The sequence below is a fragment of the Antennarius striatus genome, chromosome 7 (genome assembly GCF_040054535.1).
Source record: "Antennarius striatus isolate MH-2024 chromosome 7, ASM4005453v1, whole genome shotgun sequence".
Classification (NCBI taxonomy): Eukaryota; Metazoa; Chordata; class Actinopteri; order Lophiiformes; family Antennariidae; genus Antennarius; species Antennarius striatus.
Window position 1 is genome coordinate 11,506,231 of NC_090782.1, and position 23,473 is coordinate 11,529,703.

Below are 23,473 nucleotides of genomic sequence, written 5' to 3' on the forward strand. Positions count from 1 at the left end.
CTGACCCCTAACGGATCAGGCTGAAAGGAAGTCTTTTATTCCATTGGTCAATGTTGTTGGAACCAAATGACATTTGATCTCATTTGAAAAGAATTGCTTGATTGTTGAAAGGACCTTTTCCCCCCTTTTTGATTACTTATTTTATCATGTTTTGGCCGTGAATGCCACGTATTATGCATTCACTTATCTTCTTATTGGCTTCTTCTGATTTCACGGTTCAGGGGGTAGCCTATCTCAGTGCACTTACGAGCTTAGAGGTGGGGGCACTCCAGAAACAACGCCGGTGCACCGCGGAGCCATGAAAGGTAAACAATCACTCAGGCACAATTTGGAATGATCAGTTCACCTGAAATGCAGGTTTTTGGAGGTGGGAACCCGGAGAGAACCCCCCCACACGGGGGGAACATAGAAACTATGTACAGAAAGGACTTAAGTCCTGAACCTTCTAGTTGTGAGGATGCAGTGCTATTATTAGTAACAAACTGTTAATTCAATTTTCTTAACATTCATTCATTCATTTTCAAGTACCGCCGCTGCAGGTCACGGGGAGCTGGAGCCTATCCCAGCTGGCATAGGGCGTGAGGCAGGGGACACTCCGGGCACGACGCCAGTGCACTGCAGAGCACTGGCGTCGCACACACTCACTCCTACGGGCAATTTGGGACCGTTAACCTGAAGCGCATGCTTTGGGAGGTGGGGGGAAGCCGGAGAACCCGGAGAGAACCCACGCGGACACGGGGAGAGCATGCGAACTCCACACAGAGCGGGACTTATTTTCTTAACATATACAATAAATACATTTTCATTCATTACATGGTGAAGAATTACTTAAAGCCTGAACATTGAACTAATTACCAGAAAAATCGTTTTTTTTGATCAACATAAATTTGTATATATTTTTTTGCTAAATTTTGAAATTTTTTCGCATGCAAAATGTAGATTGTAAACATCGGGGTTTCCGAAAAAAAAACAAAAAAAACAAAACAAACAAAACAAAAAACAACACACCAAAACATCAAATGATGAGGTAGAAGTATGAAAATCCTGGATGGCCTTAACGAGTTAAGTAAAGTTTAACTCATGCGTGTCCCTGGAGTCGACCGAGTGGTCTTTTTGGACAACCCCACCCGGTGTCCTCCAGCACATTCCTCCGCCCGCGCCTCCCCATCCCGCGCCTCCCCATCCCGCGCCTCCCCATCCCGCGCCTCCCCATCCCGCACCTCCCCATCCCGCGCCTCCCCATCCCGCAGCTCCCTGACCCGCCCTGCTGGAGGACACCGGCAGCGCAGCGCCGAGCGGAGTTTCCTGTTGAGTTTCCCTCATTGAGGGACAGGAACTCCTGCTCTCCTCCCCCGCCCCTGGTAGTCCCGACCCGAAGCAGAAAGAACTCTTCAGACTTCCAGGACCGGACGCCCCGGTCGGTAGAGGGTTTCAACCCGCCGGTACATGTCGGGTTCTGTCGGCAGAACTTCTCCTCGCTAACCGACCAACTCCGGGTGAGCAGAACCGACGGGACGTGAAGTTGCTTCCAGACTTTGTTTCTTTCCAACGGTGGGGGGAAAAAGCTGACAGACATGTTTGGGTGTCGCCTTCTCAACGACTTTTCGTGAAAGTTAACCCGCTAAGGAGTCGCGTCTTACGGGGAGGTGTTGTTAGTCGGACCGAGGCGGGTGAGCAGCTCGTTGGGCGCCGGGCCTGTTGGTAGTCCCGGCCCGGGCGGTGACTAATCTCAGGCCCCGGCTCGGAGCAGAGATCCGGCCATTACTGTAGGGTACAGTGACGGCTCCACTCCCTAGACTCCACAGCCACCACACGGCTAGTGGACGTGGGGTTCACCCTGGTGGGGTTGGGGTGGTGTTCTTTCTGAGTCAGCTCTGACAGCTGGAGTTAGTTTAAAAAAATGACGAAGTTATTTTAATGTTTTGGACGCAGACGCGGTCAGCGAGTGTTTAGTCCAGAGGACCGAGTCCCTGTTTGGTTGGGATCACGTTCTTCTCTGGCATTTGCACACGTTTGTTCATAGTGAATTATCTGGTGTTATTTATAAAATAGCTTACAGACTATGTGGAAACTGATGCTTCAAGTGTTCATTAAACTTGTCTGCTCTTCTTGTTCTGCTCAGAGGAAGTTGAGGACAGATAAAAGTGGATATCTTTGATGGATCAAAGTTGGTTTTTTTTATCTTGGTGAAAGTGGTGTGGGTTTCTACTTCCGGTGGTTGAGTGGCATCTCAGAGACTAGAAGGGCAAATGAGGATTAAAATCCCCTTTACTGTATCCATTCTACTCTCTAAGGCAGTGTGGTGAAGCTACTGGAATAGAACGGTGGTTTTTAATTCACCACTGCTCCTGTTTTTGTCACAAATTAAATATTTATTATATTAGTTTTGAGACCATAGATATGTTTTTGTGTTGTAGATGTACAGTATATTTAAAATATGACTCAAATAAAATATAGCATTTCCTCCGGGATTAATAACGTATCTATCTATCTATCTATCTATCTATCTATCTATCTATCTATCTATCTATCTATCTATCTATCTATCTATCTATCTATCTATCTATCTATTTGACTTTTAAGTAAAGATATGCTTTTGTTTCTGTTGAGATTTATGATGAAAGTTGAGATTAAATGACAGTGTTTTAATCTCTGTTCTAGAGAACATTTCTGATACATGTTCTGCAGAGCGTAGTTTGCTGCTGTCCCATCTACTTCAGGGTAAGCTGCTCCTATGGCTGAGCTCGGTTAAAGGTGTCAAACATAACATCTCATCTGTTTGGTATGGGTGGCATAGTGGCACAGTGTGTAGTGCTATGGTCTGACAGCAAGAAGGTTTTGTGTTTGATTACCCTCAAACACATGTTGTATATTTTCCATGTGTGGGTTCTCTCTGGGTTATCTGGCCTCCTCCCATCTCAAAAAAACAAATTTGACTGAATTGAACAGTCTAAGTTGTCCGTAGGTGTGAGTGTGATTCGTTGTCTGTCTGGGGTGTACCCCGGGTGTCGCCCACAACCAGCTGGGATAGGCTCCAGCAGACCCGCAAAGCGGATCAGCAGCTGAGGATGAGACGATTGACATACCTAAACTTTGTTTAATCGTTAGGTGCTGCAGCTTCTCCATCTTCCTCTGATCTGCCATCCTCTGTTCCGTAACTGGATCAGTTGTCATCATGCTAAATTCCATGATTAGAAGCCCGGTTTTTTCCTGACGAACTCAAACTGTTTCCCTGCCCTCAAATTTGAAAAACGGAATTGATGTCTATAGACAACATTGACGGTCAGTGAGTTAATGACAATGTGACGACTATTTGATTAGCCTATGCTACCATTAGCTGCACAAACTATCAGGTTATTATTGTACCTGCACAACCAGATTACACAGTGTGAGAAGAGGTGTTTGTAATTTTAAGTCAATTGGTGGCATTAAATGAGTTCAGCTGGCTGATTGGAGCATTCTGGGTCTGTATGCTATCCTGGCTGGGATTCAGGGGCCATACAGATATCACTGTTAACATGTAAACATGATGCGTCTAGGTTTATTATTGTTATTCTTCTTGTCCCCTGAACTCTCTTTCGTGATTTGAATATAAATCCAAGAAGCTGATGTGAGGTATATCTGGTGCCGTTCTGCTGTTGTGGTGTGGTACTGCCTCGTGTTTCATCAGGTTACCTTCTTGAGGCTGGCTTAATCTCCTTACAGTGTAATTACAGAGAGCTCCTACAATCACATGGTGAACAACTTCAGCAGGAAGTGTTACCTGTCAGGATCAGTGGTGACTTTGCTATCACCTCCTGCTGGTAGTGGAGACGTCTGTAGACGCTGTGGTCTTGTTATAGTTGTGTATTTGAAACAAATAACTGTGTGCATCCCCTCTTGCTTTAGTTGCGTTCAGTTTAAATGTTCATAGTTATCACATGCATTGTGTCTGGGCTCTGACTTCCCTCTGTAACTGACCTTTATTCTGGTTTGATGCTGGCTTGACTGCACTTCAGTTTGGAAAACTTCTCAAAATTGCTGTACTTACTGCTTCCCCTTGGACTTCCTCTTTTATCTAAAAACTGTATTTCACAATTTCCCATACCTATTTTTACCCCTATAGAAGTGAAAAAGCATTTGATACGAATAAGTCTATAGGAAATTAATAATCAAATAACAGTTTATGAGGATTAAGAGATCAGACTGCTGACACTCAACTCAACGTCTACATTGCATGGACACTATCTGTTCCTGTACTTTCACCAGGATGGACAAACATCCTATAATGCTCTTAAAGCTCTGAGTCTGCACTTGGGCATCGTGTCATTTCAAGTTCATCATGTCAGAGCCATAACATTATGACAATGTCGCTATGCTAACAAGATGAATGAAGCCACAAGAAAGGAAGAACACAGAGGAGTTTTATGGATTTAGTGAAAAAGGACATAAAGGTAGTTGGTGTGAGAGAAGAGGATGCAGAAGACAGGGTTAGCTGAAGGCTACTGATTTGTTGTGGCGACCCCTGAAGGGAAATGTTGAAAGGAGAAGAAGTTATGGTAACAAAATGCATTGTACATGTGTGTAGAATAGATCGATTTGTTCATTTGTTCAGGCCTGCATTAGACCTTCATACTGAACAGACACACACTGGCATCGTCTAGTTATCTCACTCAGAAAGAAAGCCTATCAGCTACATTCCAGGTGTGGTGTTGAAAAGAACCTCAAGGTTAAAGATCCAAGTTGGGACATGAATATCACGTTTCCCAGAAGTCACTGCAGTAGCAAATCACCAAATGCATGGAGATAAGTTATCTGGCTTATTACTTCTAAAAAAGATGAATACTACTGTATTTGGATATCTCCACCCAATATGTCCCGCACACAAATACAATCCCAGTAATCCTAAAACACACAATTAATTATTGAACCTCACTGCTGCGTGGCCTTATCCTCTGACTGTCTAATGGGCTGCAAATCCTTTCTCCATATTTCTGCCCAAAACTCTTGAGATTCTGAACGAAGTTTCTATAAGTGTATCAGTCTCTTCACATCTAAAGGAACATCTTGGGATGTTTTTTTGTCCTTCATAGTGATGAATGGAAGACCCTCCCAGCAGTTAGTCTGACAAAAGTCTCTATTCCTTCTAAAAAAAGAGCAAGTCAGTTAAACTCCATGTTAAAGGTGTTTGCTGATATGGATGGAGCCACTGGTCCATGCTTTGCATTCATCTGTGTTTGTGCTCATTGTTTAGGTGAACAGTAATGGTGTAGCACCACTGGAGGTTGTTCATTTAATCACGGCAAGACCATGATTGCACATGAGAAGAAACGAATGAAATGAAGACTTAAAACTAGGGCTGTCACTTTAACGCGTTAGATTAATTAATTACGCTGCAAATTAATGCGCTATAAAAATTAACGCAATTAATCGCGAGTGGCAAATTTGGCCCATTGAGGGACGCGTAGGCTGCAGTGACGTCACTTCCTACCTGCGCCACTAGTCAAAAGCAGGGTGACTGACAACAGAGATAGACGCGACACGGGAGAGCGAGGCAAAGCACACTCTGACCTTTGGGCGGAAAGTTTATTTATAAAAAGAACAGACGGGACTATCAACATAAACGCGGTGATTCTGCGCTGCCAATCTGCGCTGTAGACGCCTCCATCAGTCTGCCCCAGGGCAGCTGTGGCTACACACGTAGTTTACCATCACCAAGTATGAATGAGAAGTGAATGAATAAAGAATCCGATGTAAAGCGTCTTTGAGTGTCCAGAAAAGTACTATATAAATCTAATCCATTATTATTATTATTGTTATTATTATTATTATAGGTACCTTTTGTAAAAGAGAATTTTCATATCACCAAAGCAACGTATCATTTAAATGCAAAACATGTCAAGGACACAGTTGTGAACATTAAGCTTACCCTTTAGCCTTATTTGGAGGTATTTTATACTATTCATTTTGAATTGCTGTATTGAGTCAGCTTTAGTATTCATTTTGATTGAGAGTCTGCTTATGTGCCTATTTGAGACTCAGCCTTATTTTATTTCTGATTTTATTTATTTTATTTAGCTGTATTTGTATTGCATTTTTGAGAAATGCACCTGGCCTAATTGGTTTGCTGATGTGCTTGGCCTTTTTTATTTTGAATTTCATTTATAAAGCACACTTAACCAATAAAAATGTGGATTTCAAATTTTCTCCTCTTGGTGCATTCTATTGAAATTTTGTAATGTCCTAGAATTCAAATTCTTTATTTGGGGGCCTTTAGCAGGTATGAGATTAAAATGCGATTAATTAGATTAATTAATTACAAATCCTGTAATTAGATTAATTTTTTTAATCGCCTGACAGCCCTACCTCTCCGTGATGAGTTCATTGAGTTCACAGACCATCACTGACGTATCCTTACTTATTTTCAATAAGTGCACAATGCTTGTGAAACACCAGTGTTGTACAAACTCCGCACAGAGCGGGACTCGAACTCGGAATCGCCTTGCTGCGGGATGACAGCGCTACTCACTGCACCACCATGCTGCCCCATTTGTTCACCCATCATCTTTTTCTTTGTTTTTTTTAGCATACATGACAAATATAGTGCATTCTAGGGTCACTCTTCTTTGTGGTTGAATGAACCAAAGTAAGAAATTTTGCCTTTTGTTATGATGAAATACAAGTTTTGCCATCTTCTGCATGGCCTATTCCTGGAACTACATAGTCTACCTCACCTGAAGAATTGGAGACCTGTCATATTCTGGTACACTTTTATAATTTTGTTTGTGGATTTTAGGGGATATTTCATCTTTATCTTCAGATGACTTTTGCTAATCTGTAACCAGAGGACACTTCGCCTTTATCCATAATCTTGGGTACAGGGTTATGAAATCTTTTTTTTAACTTTAGTGCATCTCTCTTACTTTCCTGTATTGTCTTTTCAAATAAAATTTTACATAAACAGAGCCAACCAGAAACACAAAATTAGAATTCTGTCTGTCCGTTCTTTGTGGAGCTGCTTCAGAGCATCCACATTGGAGGTTTTGTGAGCGTGAGCTGCTCCTTCAGGTTTTGCCTCAGCCTCTCAGTCGGGCTCAGGACCAGACTTTGACAGGGCTACTCCAAAACTACAAACGCCGTTTTATTTGACATTTGTTTGACATAATTGTCTTGACCCACCTGTACCTGAACTTCAACTTGCAGGCTGTTGAGTTGATGTTATCCATTAGTATTTTGTGGTCAAGAACAGAATTCATGTTTATGGGAAGTCTGGCCCCTCAGAACTGTGTTAAGTCACAGAGCAGGATTTATATATCCAGGGAGCATCTCTCCATGTCTGTAATTATGATGACAGACTTTCTAGGACCAAAGATTCTACCAGGGTTGCAGGTAGGAGCACAAATCATTTGTCCCAACCCCAAAAGTTTACCATGTGAGTTCGCAAGGAAATATTTAAATTAATGACCAGCTAACTGAGGGGTAGGAATGACTGTTGCTTATCTTTAAAGTCATTGATTCTATGAACATTAAAGACATTAAAGCATCAAAACAGCTTCACATGTATCAAAGAGGGCAAAGAGCTGCGCGGAAGTTCTGAAGCGATCAGTTATGGAGTGACTTCATGTTCCTGTTTGCTGCAAGGAGAGGGACCTCCACTTAGAATTGTATGTGATTTGCTAGAAGTTACTCAGATGATTCCCATTTATCGTTTGGTATTATCCAAGTAATTTATGTGCCGGAGGGTTTTGGAGTAGGTCAGTGAGCCTGCTAACTACCGTCATGTTACTGAACGTTTTCTACGGCCTTAGAAGTAGACGTTTCTTTATCACTGTATATTATAATGATCCATGAAGGTATTCATTTTCCCTGTGATGTAGTTTCACATGAAGTACAGTGACCTCTGTCCCTGTGCAAACTGGGAGCTGCTTTTGGGGGTTATTCACTGATTATTTGACTGTTGACTCAGATCGCTGCAGGTTGTTTTCACAGTTCAGAGTGACTGACGGCAAACAGCCAGTGTGAGAAAATAAAAGCATGCTGCATAACTACAAATCCAACACTAAACTACCGGTATTCTCGTGTAATGTCATTACATCCTGCAAAGTGGTGATGTAATTGTCAGTGTTTTTGTGTTCGTCTGTCCGTCCATTTGTTAGTCCACCAAAGCTTCCCAACCGTTGCAGATAGAAAGATGAAACAAAAAGCACATTACTCGGGCGGCAAGGGGGATGAAAATGAGATGATAACGTTGACCTTGAGAAAACAATGTCAAGGTCAAATTTCAACTTTTGTACACCCAGGAACCGGATAAGATAGAAAGACGAGGGAGAACGGCAGTGTGAGTAAGACCATAGATCAAAGCTTGTGCTTTGATCTATGGTCTGAGATATTTCATTCCTGAGATATTTTTGCACATATCTCAGGAACTAGATAAGATAGAAAGACAAATAAAAGGCGTTATATTCAGGGAGGCAAGGGGATGAAAATTAAAGATCACAACTTTGACCTTAAAAAACTAGGTGAAGGTCACATTTTCCACTTTTATACCTTTTTAGGTACAAATCTCTGAAACCTCGTGGCAAATAGAATGCACCAGTTACATGTTGGATCATAAATGACCCTGACCTATGAAAGTAGGTCAGAGTAAAATTTTGAATTCAGGGGTGTCGCGGGATGTTGCAGTCTTTGACTGCCTTGTTTTATTTACTACAGTCAATTTTTTATTTGGTTCTTTTTGTTTGCAGAAAAACTTCTTTTTGTCAATAATTTTGATTGGTACCAAAGTTCTTTCCTTATTTTTTATAATTTAAGGAGACATAGGTAGAGTAGAATTCACACAGCAGACATTTAATTCTGTCATTATGGAAGATCTCTATTGTCATGGTTTTTCGAGTGACTTTTGTGAATCATGCTAAAATATTATCGTTATTCCTCTAAACATCCTGATTCGTGTTCTCAACGTTAAAATGTACAACATGACAAACATGAAGCCAGAAGATCTGGGTATTAAACTCTGTTGAACCTGTGTTAACTTTGTTGTTCTAGACACATCTGGAAGGGTCTTTATGCTAAGTGCCAAAATTGTTCAGAATTGTTGTTTCAGGAAAACCTATGGCCAGATGGAGGAGAGATTTTAATGAATTAGCGGTGAACTGCTACCAGATTCGTTGAGTTTGTGATCATCAGTGCAGAGGCCATGACTCAGCCTCACTTTTATTGATGTGTAGGTTATTCTTGCAGGAAGTAGTGTTCCTGCAAGAATAACCTTTGGATCGTTGTTCAAAAACAATGATCTAGGTCCTTTTTGCACCAGAAAGAAAGTTATAAATGTATTTGTTTCTGTCCTTTCAGCAACATGACGTCCACTGTGACGTTGGAGGATGCTCTCTCCAACGTGGACCTGCTGGAGGAGCTGCCCCTCCCGGACCAGCAGCCCTGCATTGAGCCCCTCCCCTCCTCAGTGATGTATCAGGTCAGTGCTGACGGTTGTGTGACACATAATGACCTGTCCAGGCGGAGAATCAGTGGTTTGCTCTGGAGGCTGCTAGTCAACAAATTTCTTTGTGTGACCACGTTTGTTTTAGATTGTTTCTGCTGTGGGAAACACAAAATATAAGATATATTTAAAAAAGATGTTAACCCTTTTTTATGAAAAACTGCAGCAGCTGGAGTTTTTATTCAAACCAAACTCTCCGTGTCTGTTTCACCCACAGTGGAGTCATAACTTTTGCCTTTCAGGTTAAAGGTGGCAATTAAATAGTAAATTGTATATTTGGGGAAAGAACATGAAAAGAAATCCAAACAATCCCCGAGCTGTCACCTGCATCAATTAAAAATATATCTATGACATCCATGTTTCCTGGAAAGGCCTCGAGTATAGAAAATAGATAAGCTAGTTGAGGCAGTTTGGAGCCATCAGTAATTCCCTGTTAAATTTATTTATTCAAATATTTTTAGGCAGCATTTCTTCATACTCCGTTCACTTAATGTAAATAAACCATTTGTTATATACAGACAGAGATATGATCTTGTTTCATGTTACAAAAGGCAGCGTGTCGATCAGCAGTTATCAGCATACGTTCAGTAACCAGCTCAAGAATGCACCATTATAACTTCAAATCTGTAGCTTGATCTGATTGGATGTATCCTTTTCTTGAGGAACATTCAACAGCAGTGTGGAATATGTCAGGTGTCTAACTCTGTAGCTTGATCTGATTGGATGTATCCTTTTCTTGAGGAACATTCAACAGCAGTGTGGAATATGTCAGGTGTCTAACACGTCGACAAGTTTGATTTGTTTCTAATCATGATTTCCCATGATCCACAGCCAAACTTCAACACCAACTTTGAGGACCGAAATGCGTTTGTCACCGGCATCGCCAGATACATCGAGCAGGCCACCGTCCACTCCAGCATGGTACGGCAGCAGGGCCACTCATCTGTGGAAGCATCATAAGCACTGATTCATGTCATTCTTTCATCTCAGTAATGTTTTGGACCCCGTCAGTCCCATCAGAGTCTGGTATTGTTTGCTCGTAGAGTCCAGGCCCAGAAATACACGGCCTGTTGGCATCTCCTCACAGGAAGAGGAGGGCTTTATGTTTAATTAGCGAGGGATCAAAGCTCTGGATCTGAATAAAAACAGGACTTTGTACAAAGGCAGGCTGATCCACTCACTGCCATCCACTTAGGAAACACTCAATGTGGTCTTCATGTCCTCACGAAGACCACAACAAAGACCATGTCGTTTGTCTTTGGTCATGCTATTCAACAAAGAAGTCTGATTCCTCTTTGGTGATTTTCAGTCGTCAATATGAATGAGTTGTTCTGTTTGTTGAATTAGAACGAGATGCTGGAGGAGGGGCAGGAGTACGCCATCATGCTCTACACCTGGAGGAGCTGCTCACGTGCAATACCTCAGGTAACCTCGGTACTAACACTATGCCTATGCTACACCCAATCAATATTAGTAGCGTCAGCCTGTTAAATCTGAGGGTGTGCAGGTCATGATTAGTATCGCTGTAAATTGAATATTTTTTTTTCTTTTACATTTGGACTAGTTAAGACCAAAAGAAAGGAAAATAAAGATTAATTTCCATTTAAATCAACATTGAAATGAATGTTTCAGTCCTGGTCTCATATGATAATAGCACTGTGAACAAATGCCTCGGGAGGTTCTAATTTTTTACGATTGCTTGTCCCTGTGTCTCAGGTGAAGTGCAACGAACAGCCAAACAGAGTGGAGATTTACGAGAAGACGGTGGAGGTCCTGGAGCCTGAGGTCACCAAGCTGATGAACTTCATGTACTTTCAGGTACTTCCAGCAGCGACTTTCCTTCACTGTCTGCTACATGTTGGATGTTTTCTAAACCTAACCCTTCTGTCCTGCAGCGAACAGCCATCGACCGCTTCTGTGGAGAAGTGCGGCGCCTGTGTCACACCGAGCGCAGGAAGGACTTTGTGTCCGAGGCGTACCTGCTGACCCTGGGGAAGTTCATCAACATGTTCGCCGTGCTGGACGAGCTGAAGAACATGAAATGCAGCGTCAAGAACGACCACTCTGCTTACAAACGGTACCCAGGAACATTAGTCATGCTGACACACAACCACTAGATGGCAGCATGACTCAGCAGCCATGAAAACCAATCTTCTCTCAACCCAACATCACACCTCAGGATTTAGTTGACCAGTCTCTCTGGCTGGTTTGATGAATGCTCAGATTGTCTCTACATGAATGGCTAGAGAGTGACTTTCATAGTTTATTTGTCTCATGTATTACTGTAAGGACAAAGGGACACGCGCCACACATTATTAGCAAGTCATCCTGTTTTTGTAATTTAATAATTTTTCTAGATGTACAGAAAAAACTTTGGGATATAAATCATTATCAAAAAGTTTCCTGCTCCTGCATCTTTCCTTTTCTTCTTCTTGTTTTTGTTCTTGTTCTCATTCTTTTTCTTCTGTACATGGTACAATGAGATTTGGCTTCACATCTTAGATTTAAATTATTATCTATTAGATTCTTATTATCTTGTATTAGACCATATATATTATCTATTGCTATTCAATATGCATTTTGACTGATATAATGAAACCTTACAATCCATGTTACTTTGGTTCTAAACAGAACTTTTTCCTGTGATTTTGTAAGTGAAAGTGTAAGTCTCACAACATTATATGGGCATCCTGTCTGGGTGTCAATGCAGCCCACAGTTAGTAAAAATGGTTTTGTTTTTCCCAGAGCTGCACAGTTCCTGAGAAAAATGTCTGAGCCATCATCCATCCAGGAGTCTCAGACTTTATCCATGTTCCTGGCAAACCACAATAAAATCACTCAGGTCAGTCCAATGGGCTTAATGATGTTCAGTCAGTATGATTATGATGTAATGACTATAATTTAGTTGTGTTTATTCTGATTTATGGACATTGATTAAGAACACAAACAGCAGCTGACATTTCAATTTACAAAAGTGATTTCAAAAGGTTTCCTGAGAATGTTTTTTACATGCCTTGATAAATGTCAGGAGAATTCAGAATATCGAAATGAATAAAGCATTATAATTTAACATCCCATCATCTCTTCTGTGCTCTTTGGCAGTCTTTGCAGCAGCAACTGGAAGTGATTAATGGATACGAGGAGCTGCTGGCTGACATTGTCAACCTATGTGTCGATTACTACGAGAACAAGATGTATCTCACCCCTAGTGAGAAACACATGCTGCTCAAAGTAGGTGAAATCCTGAATCTGCAGGAAGAAACTTGGATTGGGAATGCCCCTGCATTCCCATTCACTTTTAAATCATTCCTGGAGCATTGTTGGAATTACTTTTCACGTTTTATTTGTCTACCTCTTAGGTGATGGGGTTTGGTTTGTACCTCATGGATGGGAACAGCAGTAACATCTACAAATTAGATGCAAAGAAGAGAATCAACCTGTCCAGGATCGACAAGTTTTTTAAGGTATGGATGTACTGTATATCCACAAAGAAAATGTAGGCTCTTATTTTGTTGGGTTGTATTTTGCTCACCCCCAGTTTTGGTTTAATTTTTATACTCATCCAACCAGGTTCCATGTAAAGAGGTCTCCTTGATTGTAAATGTTTTTTTTATTCTGTTGAAATGCTGTATTATATTTATCTTATGATTTCTTTTAGGTTTCTTCAAAATAAATTTGTATAAATCAGTGAAGTTAATCAGTTTTAGTCTTACACAATTAGGTGGAAGACATTCTGGATAAGTCAAGCTTCACACAACATCCTCTTTACATCCTCACACAACCACATGTTATAAAACGAGACAAATGAACCTCATCCAGTGAGTGACTCCCAGACGTTTGGAATTACTCTGGACATCCTCCTTTAGGTCAGAATGGCTTTTGAGATATTGTATCAACTTTGTTAGAACAACATATCCAAGCTGTGCATCCAGCTTAATCATTCTCATAACAGATTTTTTTGCAATGATTGCACCAGATAAAGAAACCATCTTCCATCTTCACAGTAACTGACAACAGCTGAATGTATGCAACTTCCTTTTAAATAATAAACACCTCAAATCAGTGAACTTTTTCTACTTGGTTTCATCACTGATTGATTGACTCACTGACTCATTTTAATAATGAAATCTGAGGAAATTATGAAAAAGCCTATGTGGAATCAATACATTTGATTTCAGTTTTACCAAAAAACACTTGTTTTGTTTTCCTTTGAAGTGACTAAAATTTCAAAAGACAAAATAATGTCAGGACTTTCATTTTAGTTTATTCACAAATTAAACTATTTGGACATTTTCCCCTTCAACAGCTGGAGACTATTTTGTTTATCACCCTCTTTTCCATTTCATATTCTCCAGCACTTCCTCTGTTTAATATGGTGTGGAATATGCAAACTGTGTTCTGTGTGATTCCAGCAACTCCAGGTGGTTCCGCTGTTTGGTGACATGCAGATCGAGTTGTCCCGGTACATCAAGACCAGCGCTCACTTTGAAGAGAACAAATCCAGGTCAAATGAACCGTTCTTCCATATGATCAGTCTGAGTTAGGGCCGGGAAAAACAAATCATCCTGTAAAACAAGTGATCGAGACAATATGGAATGTGTCAGCGTGAAATGTAAAGATGAACATTAAGCTCTTTATTAAATGTCTGAAAGCTTGTCTGCAGCTGTAATACAGGTAAAGCTCAATTTATCAATGAACTGTTTCTTTATGCTGGAATAGTATGTCTGTATGAAGAATGGAGAGTAGCTCTGAACTACAGGTATGAGTTTAGAGTAGGATTGTAATTATTATTATACTGCTAAATTTTAGAGATGGGACCTCCATTTTTCGTATTTATTGCTAATAAACCCAACTGAAAACTGTCTAAACACCCAGCTTCCCGGATCTCTCTGACAACATACTGAGGAGAACAGTAGTTTGTAGTGACATCTTTCAATGGAGAGCAGTGTTTGTTTGTTCATCCGTCAGTTGATTTAAACCAGGATAACTTTGGTTTTCCATCAAATGACTGACACAACTTCAGAATGAGTGATGACAGCGTCACATTCTGTGTGCCATCATCAGGATGAAACTATAATTCATCTAATACTTTGGTTTAGTGTGATGTACATGTTAGCATCATAATGGAAATGGTCATATCCTCAAAACCATTTTTGACTGTGTTCACACATTTATGTTAGGTTTTAGCTGAAAAAGGTAATAGAAAGAATAAATTTGTCCATAGTATTTGTATTGTTATTATTTAATCATTTAATCTGGTATGTTTTACACAAGGCCATATTGCATTTACTTTATACTGTGGGCTTCTTCATTTTCTTTTGTGGTTTTCAGTGTTGGCCTGTCTTTGTTCTTAATAAGAACGCCTTCCTGTCACCCCACAGGTGGACCTGCACATCTATATCCAGCAGCCCCCAGTACAACATCTGTGAGCAGATGATTCAGATCCGTGAGGATCACATGCGCTTCATCTCTGAGCTGGCTCGTTACAGCAACAGTGAGGTTAGTGTGGCATTCCACTGGGATAGTGTGTCAGATTGAAGAGTGGCAATATACGGCGCATACACACTATTGCTTCATACCTTTAGACATTAAATTCATCTCCTGCCAGTCTTTGACTCAGATATTATCGTCACAGGTAGGCAATGGTTTGCGGTGAGGTTCATGGCGGTGAGGCACTGATGTTGACGTCATTTTTACGAGCCAAATAGAGTGGCGTACTTACATTTCATGAGCAGCCTGACATGAAATACTGGTAAAAAGTCATTATACAGTAAGTGTACCACTTGCTTTGAAAAGAACAAGTTTAAGGTTATGATCTTTAAGCTCCAATGTTGGTCTTTTATTAATTAAATCTTTTTTCGATCAGTAGTTCAACCTGAGGTGAGGCTCAGCTGCTGCTGCACTTTGCATTGCAAATATTTTTTATCCAGTTTTTAATGTAAGGCTGTTCATTTAATGACAAATACGCCACTCTGTCTGGCTCGTAAAACTGACTTTAACGTCAGTACCTCGCCGCCATGAACCTCACCACAGATAGACCATCTAATATGTGAGGGCATTTGTATTCTCAGCACTGAAGGAAGTAGCTTTTTAACAGATGACAATGGGTTTCACAAAAAAGTTAACTGACTGACTGAATGGACATCTCAATGATGTCACGCTTTGCTTTTGATTTGGATTTAAGTAGGCCGGTACAGGTGAGCATGTAGTGTTCAGTTTGATGAATGTTCACCTGTGTGTGTGTGTGTGTGTGTGTGTGTGTGTGTGTGTGTGCGTGTGTGTGTGTAGGTTGTGACCGGATCAGGCCGTCAGGAGGCTAGAAAGACGGATGCTGAGTACAGGAAGCTGTTCGACTTGGCGCTGCAGGGCATGCAGCTGCTCTCCCAGTGGAGTGCTCATGTCATGGAAGTGGTGAGGAAGCTCAAATTGAGCAGATTTTTACTTTATACTGTATTGATGATTTTTTTACAGAATTGGATAAAGTCATCGTCCACCCTTGTCTTTTTGTGACAGGAAGGTATTAATGAATCAATATAAAGTGTTTTGGAAGCAGTGATTGAAAGTCACGGAAGTGTTGCTTACATTTTGAAAGCAGATCTGTATCTGGATGCAGAGTTCAGATTTTTTTGCCCCGCCAAAAGGGATATGAAAAACAATTTAAGGGAAAGGTTAATGTTATTTGATTCATACCGATTTTTGCTTGGTCATCCCGCGTCTATTTTATCCATCTTATTTTCGTTTTGTGTTAAAAAACATTTTTCCCTCTTCTATTTATTTTTTTGTAAGGATGGATCTGCCTCAGGAAAGAGATGATTAAATGTTGAGACAGTGGATGTGAAATGTGACTGATGCATGACAAAGTAATTAGTACACAATACATAGAGCCAAACACAGTCAACACAGTGACATCACCATGGTTACAGTATTGCATACTGAAACAGCCTGGAAACTCTTAGGTATATGTTCACTGAGAGCTTCTGGTCTTATTATCTGCTAATTAATGTTCAGTAAAAAGCAACATTTTCTGTGTTTATTTGTTTTGAATTTAATTGAACTTGCATTTGAAATTGTACAACTACTTTTTTTTGTCGACACTTAATATATATTTATGCAAATATATGTTTGTATTATAGTTGTTCAGTAAAGTAATTGATATTTTTCTGATGATGATTTTTTTGTGAGCCTCTGTTCTGTATAATCTGTTATTCCTTTGATGAAAAATGCTTGCACAGTGAATAATACATTAAAACAAAGGATAATACATTAATAGACATAACTCTGACTTTGTTCTCCGGTCACATCTTTTATGAACTTTCCTCTCAGTACTCCTGGAAACTGGTTCATCCAACTGACAAGTACTCCAACAAAGAGTGTCCTGACAACGCCGAGGAGTATGAAAGAGCCACCAGATACAACTACACCAGTGAGGAGAAGTTTGCTCTCGTCGAGGTCAGTTGTGACTTCATCCCACACACACATCTGCTATCAGCCCGGTTACCAGCTAAATGCTGTGCTTTTGGCAGGTGATGGCGATGATAAAGGGACTGCAGGTGCTGATGGGACGCATGGAGAGTGTGTTCAATCACGCCATCCGCCACACCATCTACTCCGCTCTGCAGGACTTTGCTCAAGTGTCTCTGCGTGACCCCCTGAGACAGGCCATCAAGAAGAAGAAAAACGTCATCCAGAGGTTGGCGTGACCGCAGTAATCACAGTTTAGAAAAAGACGGCGACAAATCCATAGTCGAACAATTTTGTTAATTACTATTACATTTAATTTTGGGATATGCTTAGAAAAACCACAGCTTTGGAATAACCATGGATCTAATAACTAAATATTAGGTGAAAAGAGTAGTAGTGATGAATGAACATATTCATTTAATATTTTAATCTTTCGTACCATTATTTTGATTACTTCTTGTATTATAACATAACTCCCAGTGGAAGCTATACGCACCAGTTATGTGTGCCTGACTGCTGGTGCTTCTTAGCCCAGAGTTTGATAGAAAACTCATTGTATTCGTTGGATTTCACTCTCACTACAGCGTCCTCCAGGCCATTCGGAAGACTGTGTGCGATTGGGAGACGGGCCGGGAGCCACACAACGATCCCGCCCTCCGTGGAGAGAAAGATCCCAAGGGTGGATTTGACATCAAGGTTCCACGTCGCGCTGTGGGGCCCTCCAGCACTCAGGTTGTGCACCTTGCTTTAAATGTTCCTGTGCCTCGCAGATCTAGCACTGACTGAGGTTCATGTTAATCAGGCTAATGCAGCACTCTAGCATCAGCAGGTCTGAACTCCACACGTCACAGTTGAATCAGTCCTGGATCAGAGAGATAAGAGCTGAGGAGATTTTATGCGGGGTTCCTCTGCCCTGTAGCATGTTCTGGTTTGTCCTTACATTATGTCTGATTCGCATTAGTTAGTATTACCTCATTTAGATTCATGCACATCACCACTGAGTCAGTACTGGTCGGTTAAGTGTTGGATTGGTTTTCAGTTTCATTTGACATTGGTGTCCCTTATGTTGCATAAACCAGGCAGATTTATCAGCTTAGAGGTCAATTCCAAGAATTAATCTGTTTTCCAGGTGCAGGACCATAAGGTCAGTAAAAGAATCGCCTTCTGTGTTTATCCGCCCAGATTCAAAAGCTTTTACCGCAACTATTTTAAGTAGCGAGTGTTTGAGATGGATTGAGGATGGTCTGAGAGCGTGAGGTGAACTCCTGAGTGTTTTAGTCGATAATTAAAAAGAACTCTAGATTCCCTGCTGTTGTGGAAAGACCACAAATGTCCAAAGGAAAAAATAAACTCACAGCGTAATATAAATTAGCACCATCGTCCTCTGCAATAAAGCGGAAAACAAGATTAAACTAGGACAATGAAAATGACCGTGAATAAGAGGAACCGGCCAAAGCTGTGGGGGGTTTGAAAAGAAGAAGCTGAAGTGAATGAAATGTCGCCATGCTGCAAACACTGCTGCAGTTTTTGCACACCACATCACACACATGCGCTCACACACACGCATGCTATTCTGTAACTAGGCAACTCAGTGGATGTCTCCCGTGTCTGAATGTCAATACATGGATCTTCTGTCACAATATTCTCATTTGTCTCTCAATTGAACATCTCAGGTTTACCATGTCAGTGCACTAAAACCAGTCCTCTCCTCCTGTCTGTCCCACTAGAACCAGTCCTCTCTGTTCCTTTCCTCAAAAAGCTTTTATGTAACTGGGACCTCCCTGTCTGTGCAGCTCTACATGGTGAGGACGATGCTGGAGTCTCTCATTGCAGACAAAAGTGGCTCCAAGAAGACTCTGCGCAGCAGTCTGGAGGGCCCCACCATCCTGGACATCGAGAAGTTTCACCGTGAATCCTTCTTCTATACTCATCTGTTGAACTTCAGTGGTGAGACAGACGGGGCAATTTGATCCCATAACGCTCCATGGCCCTTAAAACGGCCCTTAGACGTCTCTCATTGAACCTGTCTTTCTCTTCAGAGACCTTGCAGCAGTGCTGTGACCTGTCCCAGCTCTGGTTCAGGGAGTTCTTCCTGGAGCTCACGATGGGCCGCAGGATCCAGTTCCCCATCGAGATGTCCATGCCCTGGATCCTGACCGACCACATCCTGGAGACAAAGGAAGCCTCCATGATGGAGTAGGGACAGCAATGTGCATCTGTTTGCTTTATCTCGCAGTGAAACAGTCACTTTAAACGTTTCTCTTCAATGTTTTTTATCTGGAAACATTTCAGGTTTTTCAAGTTTGTTTTTGAGAATACAAATGCCTTCATATTTTAGAGGAGTTGAGAAGTTAATTTTGGAATAATGACAGGTTTGAACATAAAAGCAGCAACTATGGGTTTTAAAAAAATCATGTTTCCCCTGACGGCAAAGACGAGTGTTTTATTGTCTTAAAGCACTGAGACGTCAATTCTGTATATGACTTTTCCCAAGTTATTCTGTGCTTTGTGTTGACGAGACAACCAGCTAGAGGCGAAAAACAACCTTAATGACTGCCTCTTCTGTTGAATGTGTATAAAAAATGACCCTGTGTAGAATCCTAAAAATAGAGATTAAGCCTAAATGTTTTTGTGTCTCTGTTAAATCTTTGCTGCAGGATTACATTGATATGTAGCAGGTTTTACATAATCATGTAAGCATGTCAGCTGGCACGGATTGACAGGGATGGAATTCATTAACTGTTTGAGCAAAAATGCTGAAAATCTGCATTTTAACAAAATAAATGTTTATTGTTGAAAGTATCAAATTCACCTCCCAAACATTTACTGAGTTGTTGGTTAACTACTTTTCCAGTTTTACCGCTACGCCAAGGCTGTAGTTGATACAGTCTGTAATGTTTAACATAAAGTTATGTTTGAATTAAAATGTCTTTTTTTATTTCTTCAGATACGTGCTGTACCCCCTGGATTTGTACAATGACAGCGCAAACTACGCCCTGACCAAATTCAAGAAGCAGTTCCTTTATGATGAGATAGAAGCTGAGGTAATGAAACATTTATTTTATTTACTAGATAATTGGAGCAACAACAGAGACTCTCAACTTCCTACACAATTTCCATGCATTTATTCTCCACTTGGAACCGGTTTATGCACCATTGTGATACAATTCTGGTCATTGTGTAACTGTAGTAGCAGAATGGTTTGCATTTGGAGTTCATGCACATGAAAAGGGACTTGGTTAATTTCAACTTCAGAATGTAACATGCCGTGGGCTATAACATGTAACAAAGAACAATGAGAATGGACATTTTCTTTTCTCCCACTGCTGGCTCCATGTTTTAATCATTCTATTCCCTTTAACAACTGAAACTCTCTCGGCACAAATTGTGAAGACTTGTTACCTCTCTGTTGACATAGTCATCACAGAGCAAAACATGTTTTCTCAAACATACCCATTTCATTTGCTTGTATTTCAGGTGAACTTGTGCTTCGATCAGTTTGTCTACAAGCTGGCTGATCAGATATTTGCTTACTATAAGATTCTGGCAGGAAGGTGGGTGAAATTCACAATTCAGTCTCTGTTCATTCTCATGTTTTCAGTTATTCCAGTATAGCTGTGTTGTAGTACAATAATTCCCAACCTCAGCCTATCCCAGCTGTCATTGGCTGAGAGGCACGGTGCAGCCTGGACAAGCTGTCTGTTGATTACAGGGCCATGTAGAAAGACTATGAAGCCAACCACATGTACATTCACACCAGCGGGTAATTTAGAGTTATCAGTTCACTGCTCCTCCCTGTTTGAGGTGGAGGGAGGAAGCTGGAAGACCCACAGGGAACCCACACAGAGGTGGGAGAACATGCAAACTACACACAGAACAGTCCTCCGGTGCTGTCAGTTAGCTTTTGATTAGCAGTAGCAGAAATGTTGAGGTTAATGTATTTATTGTTGAATGATGGAAAGACAAAACACTAAAACCTGTAAGCAACAGTTAAACAACTTAAAGTGATGCTTTTAAAACACAGAATAGGGGTGATGTGATGCTGTGTCAGACGTAGAGGTGGAATCACTGCTTTAATGGATCACTCCTTAAGAAATTATACAACAAACGCAGAGACTCATACTCACTGTCTTTTTATCTGAATCCATCAGTCTTCTCCTGGACAAACGTCTGAGAGCAGACTGTAAGAGTCAAGGGGCCAACATTCCCTGGCCGCCCTCCAATCGCTACGAGACGCTCCTGAAGCAGCGTCATGTCCAGGTACTGAATGAACCAAACCTTTTAACCCGTCTGTTCTCTATCCTCATGATATTTCTCAAGTCGTTTTGGCCTCACTAACTGGTGATGCTCCTCAGCTTCTAGGCCGCTCCATTGATCTGAACAGGCTGATCACTCAGAGGGTCTCAGCTGCCCTTTACAAATCCTTAGAGTTAGCCATCAACCGCTTTGAGAGTGAGGACCTCACCTCCATCATGGTAGGAACTTTTATCCCCTTGAATAAATAATGGTCTCTTGTTTCAGTGTATTTATGCTTCCTCCTATTCATGTGTCCTGTGTGGACTATATTTTCTGTATTATTTGGTTAAAGGAACTGGAAGGTCTTCTGGACATCAACCGCTTGACGCACAAGCTCCTGAGTAAGTTCTTGACTCTGGACAGCCTGGACGCCATGTTCCGTGAGGCCAACCACAACGTGTCGGCCCCCTACGGACGGATAACACTGCACGTCTTCTGGGAGCTCAATTATGATTTCTTACCCAACTACTGCTACAACGGCTCCACCAACAGGTGTGTAGTTGTGATCAGTTGTTACTATGAATACAATAACGTGGAGTCACGCGTGTGCATGTGGTACTTAGACGAAACTGATCTTGCAAAAAGAGGTTTAGTACAAAAAACAAATCACTTCCCGGCAATAATTTGCAAGTTGAATTTACAACAACACGCATAGAATAGGAACTATTCGGGGGGGGCACTAAGTATTGATGAAAAAATAAAATAAAGGACTATACAGTTTAGAAACAATGAAAGATTGAAGGTCTGATCCAACAGCCATCCCTGCCTAACTTGTCCTGTGGTACACTATTGCAACACTTCCTGCGCCGTGAAGTTTTCTGCCAGCAAGCTGCTGACAAGTAGTGACGATATTGGCTCAATGCTAAATACATATCAAACACGACATGTAAATTAATACATCCAGCATTATTTAGAAGTAGTCATAGAAAAACAGCAGCTGTCTTTCCCAAGAGACGACTGCAGGAGTAAAACTGGGTGACTTCACATCAGTTTCTTGTTGGTAATCTTATTATTTACAAATGTTTTACTCAATATTGCAACCTTGTTGTTTTAGAAAAGCTGTGTGTGGGGAAAAAATGCTAATATTGTTCAACAATTGTTTGGTGAAAAACACTGATCTTGTCGGCGCTGATGTGGATGTAACTTCTGATATTTCACCGCTTTGAATCAGTGATTTTTCACATTTTAAATGATTAACTGTCAGTAACACAACTGAGTGTTTAAACATCCTGTGCTCTGCTGCCATGTCCGTCACACACCCAGGGGTTGTGATACACAAGTTATGTGTGAAACATGTTGGTTCTCTATGTGTGTGTTCAGGTTTGTGCGCACTATCCTGCCCTTCTCTCAGGAGTTCCAAAGGGACAAACCACCCAACGCTCAGCCGCATTACCTGTACGGGTCAAAGGTCAGTAAACTCATTAACCACAGTGAATGAGATGAGAGATCAGCTCATTTGCAAGTTATGATGAATGGGGGATATTTTTAGGGATTGCTATCAGACTGTGTATGACCTCTTTAGTGTGCGTGTTAGTAATTTGTGATTTCACAAATGTCCCTGTACTCATTTTTATTTTAATTTTTGTGCTCACATTCTGATGATGGTGAAATCACAGCCTGATTTGCATGAAGTCAGTTTCTGACTGTTAGCCATGATTTAAAACCTGAAGGCTGATTTTCAGCTGAAAACCTTTCATCCAAACAAGCTGTTCCAAACATGCACACAGTTAACACACAATCCTGAGTGACATGAACATTTGGTACCACCATAAACGAATTAGCAAAACAGACCCAGACTCTAAATAATAAAATAAACATGAATTAGATCTGATGATGGTCAGGTTGCACAACTCTGAGTGCTTAATCTGCTTATGTGGGGATGTGAACCAGGTGTGTTTTAGAGCTGCAAGCTAACGCTTGGGATAAAACAAACACACCCGCCAATCAGCACACAGTCGGTACGGCATGATGACTTGTCCGTGTTGAGCTCCAGCCTGGAAAAATAATTTTTCATTGTTTCAAACTAACAACGCAGTCAGTTTAAAATGTCCTGAAAGATTTGACTGGGCTAAAAGGAGCTACAGTACTTTGTAGTTCAATAATCCATAACATTTGATGAATCTTTCAGTTTCAAGGGACTTAAAAATATGTATTTTCTCTTTTACTTCCAGTTCTCTCTTTTGATTTGATTTTTTTTTGGTGGTTTAGTTGTGGAGATGTGAGCCTTCAGTGGAAGGAGAG

General features: G+C 41.0%; 1 protein-coding gene across 3 annotated transcripts in view; it reads left to right on the forward strand.

Annotated features, from left to right (window-relative positions):
- The first annotated feature begins 1,294 nt into the window (after positions 1-1,294).
- The window catches only part of cyfip1 (cytoplasmic FMR1 interacting protein 1), a 32,079-nt gene continuing 9,900 nt past the window's right edge, over positions 1,295-23,473 (forward strand). The window contains exons 1-23 of one of the 3 annotated variants that reach the window (XM_068318738.1): positions 1,295-1,496; positions 9,331-9,451; positions 10,307-10,396; positions 10,823-10,900; positions 11,192-11,293; positions 11,371-11,552; positions 12,221-12,317; positions 12,578-12,706; positions 12,835-12,939; positions 13,888-13,979; positions 14,857-14,974; positions 15,764-15,886; positions 16,799-16,924; positions 16,999-17,165; positions 17,521-17,668; positions 18,730-18,883; positions 18,976-19,132; positions 19,884-19,980; positions 20,414-20,490; positions 21,088-21,196; positions 21,292-21,411; positions 21,525-21,724; positions 22,553-22,640. In XM_068318738.1, coding sequence (XP_068174839.1) covers positions 9,335-9,451; positions 10,307-10,396; positions 10,823-10,900; positions 11,192-11,293; positions 11,371-11,552; positions 12,221-12,317; positions 12,578-12,706; positions 12,835-12,939; positions 13,888-13,979; positions 14,857-14,974; positions 15,764-15,886; positions 16,799-16,924; positions 16,999-17,165; positions 17,521-17,668; positions 18,730-18,883; positions 18,976-19,132; positions 19,884-19,980; positions 20,414-20,490; positions 21,088-21,196; positions 21,292-21,411; positions 21,525-21,724; positions 22,553-22,640 — 2,676 coding nt within the window. In that variant the 5' untranslated portion in view covers positions 1,295-1,496; positions 9,331-9,334. Of the gene's footprint in view, positions 1,497-1,527; positions 1,552-1,646; positions 1,671-9,330; positions 9,452-10,306; positions 10,397-10,822; positions 10,901-11,191; positions 11,294-11,370; positions 11,553-12,220; positions 12,318-12,577; positions 12,707-12,834; positions 12,940-13,887; positions 13,980-14,856; positions 14,975-15,763; positions 15,887-16,798; positions 16,925-16,998; positions 17,166-17,520; positions 17,669-18,729; positions 18,884-18,975; positions 19,133-19,883; positions 19,981-20,413; positions 20,491-21,087; positions 21,197-21,291; positions 21,412-21,524; positions 21,725-22,552; positions 22,641-23,473 lie in introns of those variants that run through there. The other 2 variants (XM_068318739.1, XM_068318740.1) reach the window with 2 other exon arrangements.